The sequence below is a fragment of the Tetrao urogallus genome (assembly GCF_951394365.1).
Source record: "Tetrao urogallus genome assembly, chromosome: 4".
NCBI classification, from domain to species: domain Eukaryota; kingdom Metazoa; phylum Chordata; class Aves; order Galliformes; family Phasianidae; genus Tetrao; species Tetrao urogallus.
Window position 1 is genome coordinate 10,278,287 of NC_136817.1, and position 23,927 is coordinate 10,302,213.

A 23,927-nucleotide genomic window follows, 5' to 3' on the forward strand; every position below is an offset into this window, starting at 1 on the left:
CTAGCTGGTAGTGAAGGCTGCTTTATATTGAGAGGACGAACCAGAGGGAGTATGTGAGATGCTGCCTCAGTATTAAGCTCTAATTTAGCAGCCTCCTGTGGGGAAAAATCTGTGGCAGGTTAGGGAGAAGTTGCATGGCAGACAACAGATGTGTTTACAAGTATTTTTCCTTTGATTATTTAGAGGCTTCTTGCAAAGCCACTCATACTTTGGTTTGGACACCACAGCAGACAAACACCGACTTCATAAAAGACTAAAAGGGGTATGAAGCACACATGAAAGTTTCTCCTGCAAGGGCAAAATCCAATGGCAAAGAAAAATTATGTACACAGTTTTTGTTCGTGATAACATAGAATCACAGAATCACAGAATTGTAGGGGTTGGAAGGGACCTCTAGAGATCATCGAGACCAACCCCCCTGCCAAAGCAGGTTCCCTACACCAGGTCGCACAGGTAGGCGTCCAGGCGAGACTTGATATCTCCAGAGAAGGAGACTTCAAACCCCCCTGGGCAGCCTGTTCTGTCTGTGTTGGTTATCGTGCACCCAGAAAGCTGTCTTGCAGACAGGTTGCAGCTTTTTGCCATGTTCGTGTCTTTGACTGCATTTAGCATGTAGAACTGATTCTGTATGGGCACGTGGTATAGAGCCACCAGCCCTCACAATGCAGAGCAGTTTGACAGTTCTTACTTGCTGCACGAAGGTCAGTCATGGCTCTCTGTACATGTTTATATTTCACTCCTGAACCAGCAGCCTTGCAGATGGATGTAGTGCTCATGTATGGCATGGACACCAGCAGTGCTGGGGAGGAGGGACTCTGTGGTGTCCAAAAGTGATTAGCTTTACTTCCAAAAGGGGAATTCAGAGAGAGAATGCATTGCAGCACTTGGTTCTGGCACTAGCTGTAATGTAGATGTCTGTCTAATGGGCACTGGTCTAAGACCAACAAAATGTGATTCAACAGGCCACTGAGCAGCTTCTCATGTTAATGACTTTTGAATGCCATTGGCCTGAATTGCATCTGTATTTTATTAACACTGTTTACAGAGGGAGTAGAATTCCAGATGGAGCATAAAGTACCTTTTTTTTCTTGTTTTTCCCATAATTGCAAATGCTTGAATTGTACTTGTAGCTGTTTTATGACTTGACATTGACCTTATACTCTTTGCATTTTCTACAGCGGAACACTGCAATTTCTAGGGAGTAGAAAGGTTATACAGAGCTGGTCAATGCTTGTGTGATGCAAGTAAAAATAAAGTTGTGAGTGTTTAAGCAAGTATTTCTTTCCATTTGGTCTTTGAATTTTTATTGCTTCCAGACAGGTCACTTGAAGTGAAATAGTCCTTCACAGTTCAAGCTATGGTTGCCTTACAGATGGCATAAAGACAGTGCTTTAAGGTCATCAGAGCCCTGAAGATGTTAGAGCAATCCAGATGATTTGCATCTCTAAGGGAAAGGCTTTTATTTTTGAACTGTTCACCTAATATTGATTTGAAAATGTACCTTTTTTAAAATTATTTTTCTCATGAAAATGCCTGTCTCAAGAAGTAGAAAAAGCCCCATTTCCAACCTTGATGTGTCACGTCTCCAGCAGCTCCCTGACCCGCTGCACTTTGGGTGGCGATGATAGCAAAGAAAGAAAGGAGCACTTTGGGCCTCGGAGCTACCATTGATCTCAGACAAGGTGGGGGAAGGAGGTGGATGTCTCAACTCCAGCTCAAGGGACCAGATGCAATGTCTGCTTTACACTGTGCTCTCCGATGGGAAGGCAGCCACTTCCATGGGCAGCTCTGGAGTGGAGGAGACTTTTTTCACCTTCCTCCTTGCTGCTAGTGGGGAATGCTGTGCAGCCTCCTGAATGTCTGAATGCTAACTGTGTGTATTACTGATGCTCCTGCACATCCACTGCCGTGATAGGAGAGGCAATGCCTCAGCTTCCATCTGCACCTTGTCTTTTAGCAGTGACCTCATGGTGTGAGGGGAAAGGATGCAAATGCAGATCAAAAACTCTTCAAGAATGGCAGCTAGGGGGCTAGCAGCAAACTGCAGCATGTGGCTGCTGGAGCTTAGACACGGCTGTCCTTTCTGATGCGACTGCAGGGAATGTGTGCAGTGCTTCTCAGAAATAGTATTCTTCTATGCTAGGTCTCCTTTTGCACAACGGGGATACTTGTCTCTGTCAAACCGAAATCCGAGATCGGCGTGTGCAGAAGGAGAAGAGTGAACTTCCCGGAGATGCCTTAAGATGTCTCCCTTCCTCGTCTGTTCGGAGATGACAGCAGGTGCCTTCCGCAGGACTGGGCTGCCTGCAGGGTGGGGCTGCGGGGAAGCCAGTCAGTCTCGGAGGGCAATCAAGGATTTCTGAAAACCTTCCAAAGCAAAAGTTAATGGAAAAGAGAGCCTCACCTCTCTCAGGTACGTCATTACTTTCTCAGGCATTTATGAGCAAATAAAATGCATCTGCTACAGAGGAGAAGAGTTCTTTCCCCATGTCCCGCGCTCCGGTCCCTACCTCCAAGCAATTGTCTGTCTTACTACAATTTCAACATCTTTGTTCTTTGAAGTACAACCTGTTCCTTAGTTATATTATTTCTGTTCATGCTGTGGAAATAAAAGTTTTGACAGTGCTGATTTCTCAGATCTGCTCGTAGACTTTGAAATTTGCATTAGATTATTCTAATCACTTAGCCTCGTTGTATATATTTACACAAGCACTTTTGATGTTTAAACAGACCAGACTGTAATGAGTTAGGCACGGGGAAATAAATACCCCAAAGAAAAGGAATGTTCTCTTTTTTTTCAGGCCACTTCTTAAACTAGAAACGTTCAGCTAAAACAGTGGGTCATTGCTTTTGGGACCTGAGGGAATGACACTAAGGCTGGAAGCCTTCAGCTGCAGAGGGCAGAGAGAAGAGTGTCTGGGTGCCTGTGAGGGCGAGGAGCATGCTGAGGACTTGTCCTTCTGTGCCCTTCATCACTGCTGTAAGCTGCATCCTTGGCCATCCTGGCACAAGAAACTATCCCACATGATCCCCAGATGTCAGTATCCATGGACACAAGTTTCTAGAGGCTCAGCAGGAAGAGGATCTGCCAGCTCCACTGATTTCAGTGGAGTTGTACAAACAGCAAAAAGTCCTGGGATTGGTGCAATTGTGCTGTCTCAGCTCCAGACATGCAGGAAGTCCTTCAGCATTGTGATCCTGCAGGCAGGAGGCCTGGGAAGCACAGCAGCCAGGCAATCAGGTTGACTCAGTCTTGAGACTGGCTCCATTAGGTCAAGAACAAGAGGCAAACAAAAGCAGCCCTTACATAGCAAATGTGCAGGAAAATGTGGAGAAATAGACGAGGTGAAGGAGAGAAATCTTATGGACTGAAGAAGACAAGAAATCTTACTGTAAGATGCAGGAAATTGCCAATTGTCTCATTTAGAGTTTAGCTTCACAAAGGCCAAGAGGTCATATTTACATTTGCATGATAGAACACAAAGAATACTTGCAATTCTTGAAATAGCATAAAGGGGAACATTCTGGATGACCCTGTTGTTAACATAGTCTTGAAGTGGAATCTGGAACAGATTGGCCATTATGCAACAAACCACTCAAAAGACTACAAAAAGCTGTGTGTCAGCACAGTTTTGATTTTTAACGGGAATTAGTGAAGTTTGTAAGAACTTAAAGAAAAAAAGAAAAGAGAAGCTTGTTCCGAAAAGATACACTTCCATAAACTCAGTGACAGATGAGAGCAGACTTTGTAACTCACACACTGAAACTGATCTATCTACTTAGACATGCAAACGTCGTTTTGAATAAGTCCAACATTTTGAATTGTCAGTGGCGGAAAGAGGTTTCTCTAAAGGCAACTTGATTCTTCAGCTATCCTAAACTTGTAAACCATGTAGAATCAAGGGGGAAAAAAAAATTGAAAGATTCTGCTTTACTAGTATTTGGTGACTGAAAGATTCTGCTTTACTAGGATTTGGTGACTGAAAGAACTCATTAAGATAATATTTTACACTCTATAACCTCTTCACAAGCAAATATTCCTGGCAGCACTACTCCTATCATACTTAAGGATACTTTAAAGAGGATGGCCAGGACCTTTGCCTGGGACGGAAGAGGAAGAAGCACATGGCCAGTGCTGGCTGGGCAGGCTCTGAGCAAATTCCTCTGCCCTCCATGTGTGCAGCAGCAGTAACACCCCAGGGCTTTCATTCTAGCTGACTTATTTTGTCTTATTCCTAACTTGCAAGTTGTATGCCTCACTGCACTGGTAACTTCATGAGACTGTGACCCAGTTGAGGCATGGTCAGAGGTTAATGGTCCCTCTTCACCTTAAAGGACATGCATTTGTGAAGTGATCAGAAACACCGGGAGATTCATAACTTTTCTCCTTCACAGAAGTATGACAAGACATATATAGCACCCACAGTGGGAATCATGTCATTTTCCCTCAGCACTAACTGATTCAGCAGCACCATCCTGACTTATGCCAGCTACTGCTTCAGCTCGTTGTCTGTAGGAGAGAGACAAATGCATTTGGTAGCTATCCAACACAAGCAGAACTCTCCCATGGTGGACAGGTTTGGAATATTCCAGGACTGACAAAATGGGAATTCCTATCAGTTCCAGCCCAAGGTCTCATGGATGTCTTGAGTAGCTTTGCAGCTTTGTTGTGACATTAGACCAATTTTCCATCATGACCAGCATGATCCTACTTGGATATTCCAGATGGTGTCCTGTCCTTTCCTCCGAAGGGATAAGTCATGTCTGACACAGCAAAAGCAGATTTCAATGGTGTTCCTGATTTAAATCCAGAAAACAAGACCTTGATGAATTCATGCTCCTAATTATCAGTGGAGACTACCAGATTGCTGAACATCAGGGAGGGGAACTGCATTTTCCTTCTCAACTTCTTGTAACCTAAAGGAGTAGAAAGACTGCTTTATGCTTATGGTTGATAGGGTGTATAATGTGCACAGAGAAATCACACTTCACCTTGCAAATTTATCATACTATTATTCTACAGTTTTTCTACAGTTAAAATCTACAAGTTGCTAAAATTGCTACCACTGTTAAATGCTATTCAGACCTAAAATATGTCTATAGTTATCAAAACTGAGCTGTGAAGCCAATGGTTATAAGAGACCTAACTGTGAAGCTCTTGCTTCAGGTTACAGGTAGTTGGTAACAGAGAGAAAGAAAGAAATATTTGCATTAGCAGTTCTGATCTAACCAGGACACAGTAAAATTGACAATCATTTTCATGTAAAGACCTAATTAAGCTTTGAGTTCTAGTTCAGTTTTGGGAGGAAGTACTGAAGTCCTTATGACAAGGATTAGAAGATGTAACGAGTGTCTTGAAACATCTCCTGAAGTCAGGGTTGCTCATCTTTCTTCTTCCTGATGAGAGCAAAGATAATATCTGCACTGATGAGGAGTGAACTGAGTGATTTGCTTGAGAAGTTTCCAAAAGCATAAGTACCTTTCCCTGAAAAAAATCCCCCAAAATCCCTTTCCTCTTAAAAAAAAACAAACAAACAAAAAAACCCCACATACAAAATATGCACATTTCAGCACTTTTCCTCCCTGAGGTTTTCTCAGTCTAGGAAAAGAAAAAAAAGATGTTTTTTTCCAATTGCCTGCAAAAGGATTGCATCTCTGCCATGTGGCTGCATCTGACAGTCAAATACTGCTGATGAGAATCATCAGTTCCTTCAAGGACTTGACACTGCATCCAATTTGTTTCGCAAGTGACTGTGTAAGGAGGTGACTGCAGCTATTATTTTGTTAGATTTAGTCAAAACATCCACAGAAGAGGTAGGAGGGCATGCTGGGAATTGTTTGATGAGCCTGCTGGGAGAATAATTACATGGCCAGCAGTTTGTTCACTTTATCTTCTGTAGCACTTTCTTAGTGCCTTTTGTGTGGTTTCAGTACTCGTTTTTTTGAATTAAAGAATATTTACTGCTATTGTCTCTCAGCTAAGTCCCAGATTACGCTGTCTCAGATGTGCATTCTGGGTTGCTTCTGTGCTATATGAAGAATTATAAAGTTTAAATATTTCCTTCAATATTCTCTTTCTTGCTCGAGATGGAATTTTCTGCACCGTAACTGTGACTGAACTGGGAAGAGCTGCCTTCTGATGATGATGCTTACACAGACCATAGGACCAATTCTCCTGTAATCCTGCTGCTCTGAGCAGGATGAATGTCAAAACTTGCAACTTCAACACAATGTTTTTGGTTTAAAATTGCACGTGTGAACATTGATTTTGTTTTTAATGTAACGTGTTACAGCTTAAAGCTTTTAAGAATAGCCTAGGTAGCAAGGAAACAAAGATCTGTTAGAATTTCAGTTTGTTTCAGCAGCTTTTGAAAAAATAAATGGGTATGATCCCCTGGAAGACAGCATGTGGAAGTATTACCAAAATATTAATTCTGAGGTGACAGGAAAATCGAAAGCTATGAAAGGAATCACATTAAAAACTGGAAACTGTGCTTATTCAGCTGTCTACAAGGGGGTCCATGACAGCTGTGGGCACCTTCTATAAGGCAGGAATGCAATAAAAAAGGTGGTAATAGCAAACCTCATCCAGCAATTCACCTGCCAAGAGCAGTCTGATCGCTCCTTTGTAGACCAGTTCTCTTCTCAGCTGTTGTTCCTGATCCAACAGACCTGCCTGTGTGCATCCTAAGCCAGCATCAGTTCTCTGATGGGTGCAGTACGTGTGCTTTTTGGCACTTCAGGACAAAATACATGGCTGCACATCACTTGTTTTAAATAAATTGAAGTGAATACAAAAGAAGGAGAAGAGAAAGTAAAGGCTGTAAAAATTACCACATCAGAGCATTTTGCTGCTAGATATATGGATAAAAAATATTGCTTGTGACTCCAGTGAAATGAGCCCGCTCTTAGAGAGCCTTCTGCAATCTATCTTGTTTGTGCACTTTGGATTTCAGAAGAACTAACCTTAATGGAGTAGAGTTGAAAACATCGGATCATTGGCCAAAGCTTTAAAAAAAAGGTTTCCTTGCTACAGAAAGAACATTAGCATTCTCACAAAGAAGGTTCCATAGAAACAAGAAATAAGTTTTTACAGCAAAACTCCCTTTGATGTGAATCTTGAGCAAAGCACAAAAAAGGGCCAGTGGGATTCTATTTTCTTCTGTGTACGCTTGTGCAATTCCTTTTTTATTTTTTGCTAATGGGCCACCTGGGATGTCTTCTTTCTGGTGACTGAAGTAAGGCACCTTAGCAGGGTGGGAGGGATACAAAGGATTCCTCAAAGGCACTCACTTGCTGTAAGCAGCTTCGCAGAGGGAAATATTTCTGTGTCCTTTACCCATCTTTTTGGTTTCTTCACAATGTCTGCTTCGCCTTGCAGTTGCACAGCAGAAGTGCAACTTGAATTACCAGCCAGCATCAGCTCCAGCAATCTGCTCCTGACAGAAGCTAGTGCTGGAGAAAAATTCAAGAAATTACCTTATTGGCAACAAAGAAATGTCAGGTTTATACTAGAAAATATCTCTTTCTTTCCATTCATTAGAAATCGGGCTTAACTCTGAAGTCTGACAGTTTTTATCCTTTTTAAGTGTTCAGTATATTAAGTCGATCCATATCTTTCTGAATACCAAATATATGTCAGAGGTCAATCATTGCTTTGTTTTCCTTACAAGATTATTTTCTCTTACACTTTTATCTCATGATCTTTCAAGCTCACTTTGATTTTCTTTTAAAAAGCCACTACAGCTCAGGATTACATTATTTAAAACTCTAAATTTAATGATTATTGTATCTAACTTCTTTTATATTGATGCAAGGCTCACTGATCGTCAATTTAAAGCGACTGATGAAAGCACTACAAAAAAACCTCTAAAAATATTTTGCTAGATAATAGACAGCTTTGGCAGGATTGCAAGTAAAGCTTTTTCTCTTTTTTTTGGTTATTGAGTTGAGCATTTCGTCCTCAGCCTTCCTCCGAATTCTGCTGTTTTACCACTGTCCAGTTTAGCAGTGTGTTTTAATATCTTTTGTACTTATACCACTACCTGCCTTTACCTCAGTTTTACTGCCTAACAATCACACAGAATTTCAGTTACAGCTGTTTTGGAACACATCTTTAGAAACTGGGAAACTTTGTATACAAAAACATGCCTTCAAGTCCATGTTATACGTACACGTTACTGGCAGTTGGATTTTTGTTTTTAAGCTCACATAGTTGTGAATTATGCCGATTCCTCCTTTATACTGTTCAGTATTATCACTACTAAAAAATAACAGGTGGCAGAGTTTGTCCTGACAGAAGGAACATAGTAGGTAGGAATTGTCTAAACACCTTGTCAGCTCTTCAAGTCAGCAGTTTCCTAAAATTGTACAAGAATTTCTGTGAGAGAACTGTCTTTTGTAGTAATGCTGCTTCACCTGAACTTTCCTCTCTTCTACAGTCTTTTAAGGTTATTATTGCACTTCTCTTTTTTTTAAGCTTGTAGAGTCTATCTCAGAAAGTAAATCTTCAGCCTTCAAAATTAAGTCTAGTTTGAAGAAACATTGAGAATTGGAGTTCATAGGGTGCTTTGAGTTCCTGCATTAACTGCATCTAGACGCAGCAATGTATTTTTCTCATCTCTGTAGCCACGAAAATCAGAAATGGAGAGGAAATGAGGAGCAGAACGTTTGGAAGTGCCAGCTCAGACATTTCAATCAGTGAGTCTTGAAGCTTTGCAGCAGCCCAAACAGGTCAGTGATGTGGCAAGTACTTTCTGCGTTACCCATCACTTGCTTGTGTAGACGACAGATGCTTACATGTCTGTGCTTTCTTTATTTAAAAGATTCTTGCAGTCCATCCTGACTCATTATTTCACAAATCTCCCTGCATGAACTGCATTACCTGTTTTCCTTTATATTTTAATGATCTAGAAATGGCAATTCCAAAATACACAGTGGCACGAAGTCTGGAGAAAAACAGCAAAAGACAGAGTTTGGGCAGCATGAGACTCATTGAAATTCTTCTGCATTCTGCTTTTCTGCTGGTCTCTGCACCGCTGCTCACTGAAAAGCAGGCTTTGGTTCAAATTTTAAGGAAACGTTTTTGACATCCAAAAGATAATGTATTTGTTATTTGTTTTCTTCCCATGTCATTTTTGGAAGGTCCAGAGTAATAAAGGAAATATGTAACATTTAAATCCCCTGGTAGTGGAAAAATGCTGTTTGAGCCAAGAGCACTGGAATAAGAACTATGCCCCATGCCAATAGTATTTTGGATGTCAACTGAGATTTGTTTTGCAAGCAGTAAGGATATATGCAAGCTGGAATCATTTAAATGCAGGAAAAACCGTACATGAATCAACCCAAAAAATGCCCCATGGCCTTTTTGCCTTTGTAAACACTATTATAGAAATGACAACAAAATAGTCTCACTGACCTTATGCTTTGTCTTGCTACCTAGAAAAAAAAAAATACAAAATACATGCAGTTCTGCTGGAAACCATGCAAAGAAATCTTAATGATTATTTAAGGTACAAATCCTATGCTAATTTAAGTTTTATTAAAAAAAAAAATTAAAACTGTACAAAAGTAAACACCACCCAAACGGCTCCTGATTAACTAACTCAGAGGTGGTGATGTTCAATTGAGGTAGAACTTTCACAGCTTTGTCCTTTATTGTATTCTTGACTATTCTCCCATCTGCATTGAAACTAGAGGAGTGCAAGCTTTTTCTCCAGATATTTCCAAGAAGCCTGAGGACATGCACAAGGAGGCAATTGGCCTGGCATGCAGTATGGGAGAAGAAATGGTAGCAAAGGCTGGCTGCAAAACTTAACTTCCCCAAGGAAAACCAACTCATTTATCATCACAGTCTAATAGTGATATCAGAGTAGATGAAATCTAGACCCTGCCAGCCTTGTAAATTCTCAGCTGCATGATGTTCAGTGAAACTAAGAGGACAAAAGGGCAAAGGGAAAAAAGAAAATAGCATGCAACTACTGGCAATGGATTTTGCTCTTCCTAGCTCAGATGAGATCTCCCCAGCAGGGCTCTATGCAGAGCATCTTACCTGCTCTGCAGAACATGCGGATGCGAGACCTGCTTCTACAGCTTGATGACGCAGGGACTATGTGGGCTGTGCCTGGCAAGCACTGATGAAGGAGATACAGACTCTCCTTGAAACATTTGGCTCTGTATATTTTACGCTTCCACCTGATATGGGCTGACTCTTCACTGGCTCTGTATTCTCTTCAGCAATATTTGAAGCTCAGCCTAGAAGGATACAGACAACTTTTTTCTGTGCACTCTAGCTGCTGCTAGAGTGCATGGGAAGGCAACCTGATCAGAATTAGGTAGCCCTGTTCTCCCCAGGGAAGTGTCTGCAAGCATCAGAAGGTAAAGCTGGCACGGAGAGGTGGGATTTTCCACAGGGATTTTCATGGAATTACCTCCATCCATTGCCCAGAATGCAAAGGTGCCAAACTCTTCATTTCAAAAGCTGTGCAAGAACAAGTCCTTTTTGACTGGGGGTGGAGAATCACGGTGTGGTGTTCTCATCAATGCCAAGTGAGCTGATGTTCTTGGGATCAAGGAGACCTTGATTTAATTTTGCCCTCTCTGCCACAGGGAGACTTCAGCCCACATGTTCTCATGTGCTATCCCCGACAGGCAAGTTTTTTCACTGGAAAAGAAAGTGCCAGAGTGAGAAGTCAAGAAAGGGAAACAACTTTTCTGCCTAGGACTCAGGAGACCCTGCAGTAAAACTGTTTTTACTAATATTAAATTATAACCTCATGAACTGAACAGGGAAAAAGAACCAGAAGTCCCTGGAGAAGGGCCTCTAGCAGGCTGAGGAATACTTCCCTGCTGTTTTTCTTTCTGACAAAGCCAGCTGGGCAATGTTATGAGGATGGTGTGAGGCAGTGTGCGCTGTTGGTTCCCATGCAGTATTTCTCACGCTTTATGGTCTATAGGGTGCCAATATTCAAAAGCATCCAAATTATGTAAAAACAAAATAAAAAAAAAAGAGGAGGATTGCTGTAGGAAAGTGCCAGTTACCCGCAGTGGAAACTGAATACCACTAAATCAAACTCATGTCGTGCTGTAACTGTTACACTTCACTTTGACAGGCAACATTTTTATTTGTTTTGATTTCTATTTACTTTTTTTAGGTAGTGGATTTTTTTTTTTCCTAAGGAAAGTAAGGAGAAAACTTACAATAGAAGCCTTGTCTGTGTTGATTTCAGTACACATTAAATGCTGAGTCTCTGTGAAGCTTCCCAAAAGCTATATTTATGTGGTGAGTTACATCAGAAAGCTCTGAATTAGACTGCTTATATGATTAAATGCTGCCCTCACTCATAAGCAAAGTGACACTCCTTCATTAAAAAAGCATTTCTAGTGAAATTCTATTATGGAAATTCATTCACATTGGCAAAAAAAATCAGATTTGTATTGACATCTGACAAGGATTTGGACAGGTGAATACAGTATTAAAAACTATGCTATGGAAGTCACTACTTTCTCCAGGATAAGGCAATATGCTGCATCCAGGGGATGAAATGCCATTCATGTAGCAAAGAGAAATGTGTTTATTAAAGGTCAAACTGAAAGGAAAGGAATGGAAAGATTTCCCACTCACAGGAGGTCCGTTTATTCCACACCATTGCTCACCTCATCGGAGGTAATGAGCTCCAAGACAGTTTGGTGGCAGAAAAGTGGAGGTTCTTTCAAACAGAAAATTCTGGTATGATAAGAAAAGAAATAGCATAGGAAAATAAAAGCAGTCTAATAATTCTGCATTTAACAAAAAACCAATATTTACTATTTCCTTTGAGAAGATATGAACATAGGTCAAGTTAATTCAGACTAAAAATATTAGCAAACAAATTCCCAAATAATAAGCTTGCCAAAATCTCTGCATCAGAAACTGAACTATAAACCCACATCCTTTAATCTGACATGAGTATGAATGTGACCGGATGTGTACTCAGCTCTGTGAGAGTGAGATCATGCCCCAGTTTGGCAGTTCACCTATAGCCTGGTCCTGTAACTGTTGTCTGTGAGTAACAACCATACAAAGAAGGTGTGAAAATGGTGGTTTCAGGTGAAGTGACCTGTGAAGTGTGAAATAAGCTTTACAGAAAGAAATGCCTGCATCAGGAGAGATTATTTTCAGAATTAGTTTCAACACACTCACGTAAGTGTCTATTTATTGAGATGTTTGTCCTGGCATATTCCAACTTCGATGTCAAAATCAGGTCTCTCAGCAGAGAGAAAAGGATCCCTCTGCAAGGCAGTCCAGGAGTCACAGAATCACAGAATCACAGAATTGTAGGGGTTGGAAGGGACCTCCAGAGATCATCGAGTCCAACCCCCCTGCCAAAGCAGGTTCCCTACAGCAGGTCACACAGGTAGGCATGCAGGCAGGTCTTGAACATCTCCAGAGAAGGAGACTCCACCACCTCCCTGGGCAGCCTGTTCCAGTGCTCCATCACCTCACTGTCAAGAAGTTCTTGCGCACATTTGTGCGGAACATCCTATGCTGCAGTTTCTGGCTGTTTCCCCTTGTCCTGTCTCCACTCACCACTGAAAACAGTCCGGCCTTGCCATTCTGCCCCCCACACCTTAGATATTTATAGACTTGGATCAGGTCCCCTCTCAGTCTTCTCTTCTCAAGGCTGAACAGACCCAGTTCACTCAGCCTTTCCTCATAGGAGAGATGCTCCAGGCCCTTCACCATCTTCGTGGCCCTCCGCTGGACTCTTTCCAAGAGATCCTTGTCTTTTTTGTCCTGGGGAGCCCAGAACTGGACGCAGTACTGCAGATGAGGCCTCACCAGGGCAGAGTAGAGGGGAAGGATCACCTCCCTCGACCTGCTGGACACGCTCTTTTTAATGCACCCCAGTAAGCCATTGGCCTTTTTGGTCACAAGGGCACACTGCTGGCTCATGGCCAACCTGTCGTCCACCAGGTCACCCAGGTCCCTCTCTGCAGAGCTCCCCCCCAGCAGGTCATCCCCCAACCTGTACCGGTGCATGCAATTATTCCTCCCCAGATGCAAGACTCTACACTTGCTTTTGTTAAACCTCATCCGGTTTTTTTTCTGCCCAGCTCTCCAGCCTATCCAGGTCTCGCTGAATGGCAACACAGCCTTCAGGCGTGTCAGCCAATCCTCCCAACTTCGTATCATCAGCAAACTTGCTGAGGGTGGCCATTATCCCCTCATCAAGGTCACTGATGAAGATGTTGAACAAGACCGGACCCAGCACAGACCCCTGAGGAACACCGCTGGTTACAGGCCTCCAACCGGACTCTGCACCACCAACAACGACCCTCTGTGCTCTGCCAGTCAGCCAGTTCTCAACCCACCTCACTGTCCACTCATCTATCCCACACTTCCTCAGCTTTGTTATAAGGATGTTGTGGGGGACAGTATCAAATGCCTTGCTGAAATCAAGGTAGACTACATCCACTGCTCTCCCCCTGTCCGCCCAGCCAGAGACAACATCATAGAAGGCTACCAGGTTGGTCAAGCACGACCTCCCCCTTGTGAACCCGTGCTGACTATTCCTGATAACCTCCTCTTCTTCCAGTTGTCTGGAGATGACATCCAGCACCAGCTGTTCCATCACCTTTCCAGGGACAGAGGTGAGGCTGACTGGCCTATAATTGCCTGGGTCTTCCTTCTTGCCTTTTTTGAAGACCGGGGTGACGTTGGCTATCTTCCAGTCTTCAGGCACCTCCCCCGTCCTCCAAGACTTCTCAAAGATGACAGAAAGCGGTTCAGCAACCACCTCTGCCAGCTCCCTCAGCACCCGTGGATGAATCCCATCGGGTCCCATGGATTTGTGAACATTTGTCGAACTTGGGTGGTTTCTATTCTTCTGTACAAAAGATCACCTCTCTTTTAATTAAAAAACAAAAACAAAAGAGAACTTCGTTCACTGTTTAGACACTATTCATTAGTGCCAAGCTATCTTGTACCAATTACTGCCTAGCTCAATACCTTACAAATAAATATATATGTATACACTATATAAAATAGACTTTGAAAAGAAGATATGCAAGAAGAGAATTTTGTACTGCAGGTTGTAGCTGAAAAGATGTTCATGAAATGGCTTCTCTGTTCTTTACTTCTGACATTCTTGTCAACTGCACTTCCTAAGGACTTGTGACTGTACGACTGCCTTTGTATTACTGAGTAACATGCCCAGATGCTACTTACCAGAGGTGCCATTTCCATGACTTCGATTTCTGACAGGATTTAACTTCTTGTGGAAGTTTGCCTATGTAATTTAGGAATGTGATTTCCAAGAAATATTTAGAAAAGAAGGAATGGTGCTTTCATATGGTAGTTCTTTTGAAATGGAAACCAGTTTAGAATAGGTTGCTCTGAGAAAATACAGGCAGTTATGAAGCCCACACAGAAAACTGGGAGAATTTTAAGTGTAAGTAGAGATTTTAAGCCCTTATCCAGCTCCTACAGGAATATATTTCTTCAATAAAGTAAGAACACCAGATTCTTTCTTCCTTTCTTCCTTTCATCCTTCCTTTCTTCCTTCCTTTCTTTCTTCCTTTCTTCCTTTTTCTAAGGGGTTAAAAATGGTCAAGTACATTTGCAAAATATAAAAGCACTGCAAATAAATTATGGGACCTTCAAAAGGACAGTGCTTTTTTTCTCCCACTTTCCCAAAACAGAATACATTCTAAACTTCTTCCTCCTCTCCCAGTTAAGTTCTATATATCTGTCGTATATGAGGCTAAAGTTAAGATAACAGCACAATTCTAAGACATACTATTTTTATAGCAGAAAAATCTAATAGCTTGAGACATTTTTATTACAGCACTGAATCTCTCCTGTGGTACCAGTCTCTTTTTGCCAGTGGACTGCTGATTTAGGGACGATACAGGTCTTTCCTGCATACTTTAAATCCAAGGTAAAGGAACTTTCAAGATTACTGCTCCAATCTGATATATTTAAGCAAAGCAACAGTGAATTCTTTCTCCCTCTCTTACAGAATCAGTATAGAATAGGTAATTAAATTGAAGTGTGGTTTTTGATATGTTTATGTTACAGCGCTGCTTTTGCTGCATACACTACAGCTGCTGTAGAGGGAAAAGAGCTGCACTTGTTCTATTGGCAGGAGTGCTGCAGAAATAATGGCAAATGGGAAATCTTCTCTCCTGCAGAATGCAGAATGTGAATATCAGTAGCTATTAGCTTATAGTGCACTTATGGAGAAATTATGTTCAGATTTTTTCTATGTAATCTCTACAAATCCAAATCCATCCAATGAAGATAAAAAATGATATTTTTTACCCAATTGAATCATACAATCATAGAATCAGTAAAGTTGGAAGAGACCTCTAACATCATCGATTCTAACCATCAGCGCATCACCACCACCACCAATACTGCCTACTAACCGTGTCCCTCAAAGCCACATCTCCATGTTTCTCGAATACCTAAAGGGACAATGACTCCACCACCTCCCTGGGCAGCCTGTTCCAACAGCTCATCACTCCTTTTGAGAAGAATACTTTCCTAAAATCCAACCTTAATCTCCCCTGGTGTATCTTGAGACCATTACATCTCATGCTATCACTGTCACCTCCAATCTCCATCTCACCACAACCTCCTTTCAGGTGTTTGTAGAGAGTGATAAAGTCTTCCCTGAGCTCTCTTTTCTGAATCTGGTGGTTGTTCATAAGACTTGTGCTCCAGACCCTTCATCAACATTACTGCCCTTCTCTGGACATGCTCCAGCACCTCAGTGTCTCTCTTGTAGTGAGGGGCCCAAAACTGAACACAGTACTTGATATGAGGCCTCTCCAGTTCTGAGTACAGAAGGGCTAATTACCTCTCTGGGACTGCTGACTACCTACTTTTCATGAATCCATGCTGGCTGGGCCTGATCCTCTGGTTGTCTTGCACATGCTTTATGATGTTCTCATGAAGCAAAGCAAAATCTTCAGCAACTTTGAATAGCAGGTTTACTGAAATTATTCTCCCCTGATAAAATTATTTCTGAGAAGCTGAAAAAGAAAAAAAAATTGAGACAGTGAGATCAGTAAATTTTTGTTCGCCTAGATATTTCTTCCAAGGGAACTCAGTACAAAGACAGTGTCTTGGTATAAAATGAAGCAAGTTTTCACAAGGACTGTGATCGCGGGTATCCTGAGCATGGATTTGGCTATGGGTAATTCAGGATTTTATATGAACTACAAGAACTCTAGGAACGTAGATCTGACTTAATATAATGAATGAAATAAGAAACAAATTGAATTAGCACTTACAGAACAGTAAGTTATATACGTGCGTGTTCACTTTCCTTTATCCTCCCCTTAACAAACACAAGCATTACTAAAAATGCATGACACTATCTGGAAAATCTGAAAGCTGCCTTCACCTTAGGACTAAAAAATAAATTTCCGTCAGTCCTGCTGATAGCACTCAATAAATAAATAAATAAGTAGTCCCACACTCCTCAACAGTGCTAAAGTTGCAGAACAGTAAGACAACCTTATTTTTGCTCTATGGCCTGTTTTGCACTGGTGATGCATACTGCCTGCCGTGGTATCATCCCAGTTTTGTTTCCCCTTAGATGAAAATAAGGGAGCCCAACTGTAGCCTGCCTGATTTGAAGGTAAAAAAAAAAACAAGTTGTTCTGACACTTCTCTGTTCCCACCTTCATCATTCTGAATCTCTGTCCAGCTGCAATTCAATATGACAGGAAGAAAGGTCCTGTTTTGTCTTTCCACATGTTTAATGAATAGGTAGTGAGTCCCATTTTTGCAGCTGTTGAGTGGCAGACTTATTTAGATATCAGGGAAATTATACAGTAACTCATTCTGAGGACACAATTCCATTAAAAAGCTGCTTCTGAAACTTCACATTATTATTAATAAGTTTGATAATAAGTTCTGATCACAGATCAAAGCCATACTCTGTTGAGTTTTGTACACAGATTATTCCTGCTTCACTCATTTCATAAATCACAAATCAACAAATGGTGAAAACAAGAGACAGCAGCACTCAGTAATGTTGGCAGTACTACGGTACACAGCCTGTTACCAGTGCTTTTTCAAGCATTACCACAAAAGGAAATTTTCAAGTAGGATGAAATCATTTTATTCTCTTTTGTAGGTGGTAAAACATAATCACTTTATGTAGTAAAACAGAGCTGAAGAAATGAAAAATTGCTGCTTTCCTTCTTGTTGAAACCTTACTAAGTCAGCCACCATGACCACGGAACACCCAAGTGCATCCAGTTCTATATATTGCATTTGCAAACTTCAAAGCCAGCAACTGCAATTGCTTTGTGGTGACTCATTCAGCTTACATGTGTGGTGTTGTGCCTAATGATACTGTCCTACTGTTCTTCCAAGCTCTATCCCTCTCTAAGCAAAATAAAAGCACTGGGAAGGTATACACAGATAGATTTCAATCAGCAGAATAGAACACCCCTGAGGCTCTTGCTCTTTCAGCCTTCTACTCAGAATTAGCAATGTGCTGGTTTAATCCTTTGCATTGTGTCTATGCATCTGTACAAGTGTGTTGGGCAGAGATGTATTTAACATGAGTAAATATAGACATATAATATAGACACAACAAAAGGGAATGGCAAGGGAAGGCTGAGCTAAAAGATCCCAACAAAACCACACATTAAGGTTGTGTACAATTCAGACATTTATCAGTGGTGTGCACACCCACATCTCTCCTTCATAGTTTCAATGTTCTGTTTGTTGGAAGGCTACTTCCTAAGGAGCACATCAGTTGGAGGGCTGCGTTTGCCTGAAGAGGGTAGTGATGGGGACAGTGTTGAAAAGGACTGGACCCTACCAAGAAGAAAATGAAATGGGTGGTGCAGGGCATGTGGGATATCAGCAGGGAGGAAGGAAATTGAATTTCAGGAAGGAAAAAAATAAAAAGAAACTTCGCATGCGTCCTCATTTCAGTTTACTGTATACCCTGCAGCTGGATGAAAACCTCATGCAGGGGAGAGAACACAAAGAAAATCTGGGGTGGTTTGGGCTGGTTTCTCTGCATTTGTACCTCTCTTTCTGTGAACTGTGGAACAATTCATTTCTGTACCCCTCCTGAAGTTTGTGTATCTGGCTGAGCTGGTAGCCCCATTTACATGAAGATGAGACATTTAGGCTCCATATCCTTATTTCCTCCAGTCTGTAACAAAGAAGTGAGAGCCTTTTTTTCTTTTTTCTTTTTTTTTCACCACTAGAAACATCAAAACAGCCTGCAAAATTTCCTTTCAGTCTGAAAATAAATAGCAATATAAAACGTTCCTTTTTGTTCTGGTCCCAAGTTGATGCCTGTTATTGTCTTGCTAAGGAAACAAACTGCTAAACCAAACAAAAGCCAAAGGTATCTAACCTTCCTTCCCCAGGGCAGCTCAGTTGTCAACTCCTTCCTGACTGATGCTCTCCGGTAGAGACAACTGGCTCTGGTGATTGCTGTTCTTCCATTTGACCGTCAGCCTCTGGTGTGGTGTATCCCTTCACCTCCCTTGTGATTTCAAATGGAGGGGTGAAGGGGCATTTCTTTCACTGTAGGCTGTATATAATAAAGAACACATTACAGAGAACACAAAAAGTACACTTGGAAAAACTTCAGTTAACGTCTACTGTAACCGAATATCTATTCTCTACAACTGCAGAAGAGAGTTTAAGCAATTTCCCAAGGTTGCAGAGAGATTCTTTTTTTTTTCAGCAAACCTTGATATTAGCTAGAAAAACCTAACTAATTCTGATTTTTTTCTTAAATTTTTTAAAGTGTTTCTTACTGAAATCATCATTATAGCTCACAAGAAAGTCTTCATTCAAATTATGGCAATTTGTAGGATTCTTGAAGTAAGCTTGGAGATGTTGAGTCAATAACTTTACTCATATCAGTCTCACTGATATCAAAGTTGATTTAAAAAGCCGAAGAGTTGTGGGAGTTTTTGCTTTTTGTAATGAAATAAAAAAAGAATAACAACTCAGAAACACAGTTTAGGCAGTCTTATGTTTTAAGTTCTTGAATAAAAATCTTTCAGCTTATCTGGCCTAAGACAGAACCATATAAAAATACTGTGCAAGCTGGGAGGACTTCTAAGCTGACATAACGTTATCATAGAAAACAAGGGATTGAAACAAAAGTTGCAAAAGCTTGTAGGGTCTAGCAGATGAACTAATTTTGACAAGAAGAGGAACCAAAGCAGAGGAAACTGAAATAATCAGATTAGATGTATTGCAAAAATTTCTAAATAATGACAGGCATGAAAATGCTCACTCAATTTCTAAGAGAAGTAACCTGAATCGCAAAAAGCAGCATTCTCCTTAACAAACACAGCTGGCAAGGGAAATGTCAACCTGTTCTACACAGATCCAATTCATTCTTCCTGCAAACTGCCTTGAAAATCCAGCCCATTTTTTTTTAGTAAAGCTGTGGTTCAGGTCTTCATTGTTCTACATGTTCACAGCTGAAGCTTCCTCTTTCTGGTTTCAACATTGCTCTCCCTACAAAACTGTTTAGCACATTGCAGTGAAAAATATCTTGCTGACTTATCACTTCCATTATGCTTTCACCTGGTCTTCATCCTTTGTGTACTGCTTTCTTCTCCTGCTGCAACCCACAAGCTCTGTACCTTGCATTGCTCACTTCTCTCACAGCACACCCTGGTCTGTACTTGCAGCTGACCAGTGAGCACCAGCTGCTAGTGCACTCCCAGCACAGCTCGTTCCTCTTTTATAGTGATCCTTTTGTAGAGGAAAAGCTTCCCCTAAAGAAAATCTGCAAAGTAACTTCAGCTGCCTTCTTCAGATTTACTGCAGCCTTCCTATGTACATAACACCTGATAGTGACTCATTACCCCTCTTCTGTTGCTACTTCCTTCTTGCTTATTCTAAACTCTTAAGCTCAACTGGACTCTGCCTTCAGCTTTGCACATGCTCATTTTCTTACCACATACTGAGGTGCAAGGTGAGGTCTGTGCTTTTTTTCCTAAGTACGTCACAATTCTAGAAACACTCCATTACAAGAAGAGAGATTAAGCTTCTCAGTTCATGTGAAGCCTGAGACATACATTGATGAAACCCAGCTTCTTCATGTGCTGCAGAGAGTGTTGAGCCTCTGAGCCAGCTCTCTCAAGGAGGTGAGGCAAGGACTGCTGAGATAAACATTTACGAAGAGCTCTGCTGTTATAAACATTTACAAAGAGCTCTGCTGTTATACGAGAAAGAAATAAAGTCCATAAAAGAACCAGTGACAAAAGAGCAACTGTGCCGCATTACAATCCACTTTATTAGGTGACATGCCCAAGGTTTGATTCCTCTGACTGCCACCAATCATCAGCTGCAAAAACAATGCCCAGGTGCCCAGGTGTTGCAGGGTTTGTTGCAGTGAGAATCTGCTCTTAAGGAAGATGAAAAATTGTCATGAAACAAAATCAGGAGAAATAAATTGCTGTGCACGAAATAGAGTCAGTACACCTGGTTTTCTTCTCAGAGCCAAACTGTAGCTTTGTCCATGAAGCACACTTGTGCTGTAGGTCTGACAGCAAGAGGAAGGAGGACTTCTAGAGGACAGGAACAACAGGACTTCTGGGTACTCAGTTCTTCAATTTGCAGTCTTCAATCCTTTGGGGCACACATGAAGGGCCAGCTGTTGATATGTAGGAAAATCTGCCATCACGTGAAAGTTGTCACATAACCATAAAATTCCAGAGTTTTAGCTTTAGCCATTCTGAGCACACACATGTAGAATCATAGAATCCTTAGAGTTGGAAGGGACCTCTGAAGGCCATCTGGTCCAACCCCTCTGCAACATACAGGGACGTAGAGCCATACTTTGTAAAGAAAGGAAGAGGTAAGCAGAGGAAAAGAAAGTAGAAAAAGTCAAAAAAGACAAGAGGAGTAGTGGAGCAGAAAACTGTAAAAAAAAAAGTGAATATTTGTAAGTAAGAACAGGAAGTCCAGCAAGAAAGGACTCAGTCATTGGGCACCTGAGGCTACTTCCTCAATCTCTGCCTGCTCAGAGCTGATCTTGCTCCTTCCAGACTGAACAGAAACGATGGCAGAAGGCACTCCTCCATGTTCATCAACTGCTTAAGAGTGGGAGATGCAGTCTATGCAGGCTTGGCAGAGGCCACAATCTTCAGCCCAGAACATTTGCAGATCCAATTCACTGCACAGTGACATGCTACTGACAGTCAACAGCAAGAAAACCATTTACTTCAGAGATTAGCTGTGGAAAATAGGAATGACTGTCCAGGACCCAATGGCCTGTAACAAAAGCAACTTCACTTTTCATTACTGGGCTCTTTCCTTGGGTAATTAATCTTTTCAGAAGACAGGGGGCCCTTACATTTATTTCCTCTTGTCTCTGTGGAACAGTCTTTCACCAGGTGAGCAGTCCAAGACACCTGCAGGAGTGTTACCTCTCAAAGCAAACAGGGGCAGCAGAAATGAGGCCTCGGAGTCTGAATTCTGTCTGAATGCTGAGGAGCCATTTCGTTTACAGTGGTCTCCATTTCCTGACACTTATTTAGCACCGTCATTTTGCTGCAGTGTTAGAATTGGAATATCATTTCAGGAAAACTGAAGCCACTTGTGAAAGAAAAACATAAATTGCAATAAAGAAGTCAACGTGAAAAATGTGTTGGGAATAACATAGAAACATTTGTTTCTAATACAAATACAGGTTTAAAAGAAAACTGTCACACAGAGAAATCAAACTGCGAGAAAACTGATAAAAGAAAAATGTGTACTGAGGAAGAATGAGGACCTTATAATATGGCATGCTCACAAAGTATATATTCTAATTACACTTTCATAGCAGTGAATTTTTTAAGACATTTGTTAACTAACTACAAGAAGTTTTCCCAAGAATCTGATCCAGTGATTATCAACTCCTACTAATCTGCTGCTTTCAACAATCCCAATATCAAAGCACAGCACTATGGCACTCTGTGGAACTGGCCCAAGTGATGTGAACAAGTACAGTATGGAAAAGAACTTTCTTACAGATTTTTCCCACATTCTGTCTTATCATTTTTTCCTTTCACTTTCAGTAGGCATTTCTGAAGATGCCTTTTTCTTTCTCTGGAAATAAGCAACAAAGTGTGTAAATTTTCTAGAGGTTTTACTGAGGGATGTTTCAAGCCTTTTAAAACTAGATAAGCAAATAAATAAGTATTTCTTTGAGAAGTACAGTCTTCTCCATTCTCTTAAAAGCTGGGAGCCCTGGAAAACATGGCTGAACACCCAGGGTCTAGTTAGTGCAATCACTTACATTGTCAGAGCAGGTTATGACAGTGGTGCTCTAAGCATCATCTGAGCATCACAGAAAGCATCCACCTGTGCTTTGTACTGCAGTCCAAGGAGCAGCTAACAGCAGCTCACCAGCTCATGCAGAACTGCCTGAGGCACAGCTCGACAAACTACAGGCAGGGTGGGTCAAGGGGCAATATCTGGGTGCACAACACTGCCCCCAGGTGGATTTTGAGTGTTGAGCTCTGTAGCAGGTAAATTTACCCCTTTCTGCTCCATGGGGAGCAGAATCTGTAGCTGTGCTTTTGAAATGCTCCACAAAAAGTAAGGTTTGAGTAAATTGAGTGTCACTGAGATCAAGACCACCTTTAGTCACCATTTCAGTTAGCTAGGGAAGGCCTCCAGAAAACTCTTTGCTGCATGACCCAGACCGAGGACTCCAGCATTAATGGCATTTAGTCCCTCTTTTATCTAGTACCTTGAAAGTCTGCAACGACCCTAACATTTCTTTGCATTCTTTTCTCAAAATCAGTGCTTTTTTTCTTTTTTAAACATCTGAACTGCAGAAAAGGCTCCATTTTGAGACTACAATTAATTTGGTGTTTTGGTACAAGAAGATATAACACGTCTCTGTATACACCACTGTACTGTTTAATTCTGTGAATAGCCAAAAGGCAGAACAGCAGTAAAAAAGATCAGCTATCAGCTTCACATCTGCTTGTGGCATAAAGTGCTCGAATGGAGCCTTTCTGTGCTCCACAAGAAATTGTTTCTTTTCTCACACTTCGTTATTTAGTCTGTCACTACGGACAGGTGTCTAAATAGTTCAGTTGCACTTTCATGTGGTATAACCCATGCTCTCTAAGCTGTCCCCTGCAGCTATTCAGGAGGTTGTTAAGGGATATGATCATTAATAAAAGAGTGTCAGTTTCATACAAGACTAAACAATGGAGAATGTAAAGATCTGGGGACTGCCTGAGAATCTTCCCTGATCCAATTAGCACAACAGCAGGTGATGGCAGAGATTAAATTGAAGAATATAACTTCTGTCCAACTTACTACTCACCACACTGATCATGGCTATGGCCTGATAGACAAATTAGCTGACTTACAGAAACACAAACAGGAATTCAGTGGCTCAAGAAGAGTCTAGAAGAGTGTTCTGCCTTGCATACCACCAGAAGAAACCTCAGTATCCCAGGCTTGCACTATTCTTTGCAGCGCTCCATGCAGAAAGGACTGAAAACCAGCAAATAGCCTGGGGAGAACTAAACAGCCTCTTCGATTTGCTTGGGACATAGGTTTTAACTGTCTGTCCTTGCTTGGGCTGGGATAGACTTAATTTTCTTCCTAGTAGCTGGTATGGAGCTGTGTTTTGAAGTTAGGATGAGAATAACGCCGATAACAATGTTGCATGGCAGTTTGTATATTGAGTCAAGGACTTCTTAGCTTCTTGCACTGCCCTGACAGCAAGGAGCTGGGTGTGCAAAAGAAGCTGGGAGGTGACTGAATGAGGACAGCCAAAATTGGGCAGAAGGATATCTCATACCGTGTGGCACCTTGTAGAACAATAAAACTGGCCAGGGGAATTGCTGCTGCTTGAAGACTGTCAGAACACTGGTCAATTGCATTATGCATCACTTGATTTTTTTGTTCTTGTTGTTGCTTTCTTTAT

General features: G+C 41.5%; 1 protein-coding gene across 1 annotated transcript in view; it reads left to right on the forward strand.

Annotated features, from left to right (window-relative positions):
• Positions 1–1,621: 1,621 nt before the first annotated feature.
• Positions 1,622–23,927, forward strand: part of IL15 (interleukin 15) — a gene marked incomplete at its 5' end in the record, with an annotated part of 82,565 nt that continues 60,259 nt past the window's right edge. The window contains one exon of the mRNA XM_079534647.1: positions 1,622–1,682. Coding sequence (XP_079390773.1) covers positions 1,622–1,682 — 61 coding nt within the window. The remainder of the gene's footprint in view (positions 1,683–23,927) is intronic.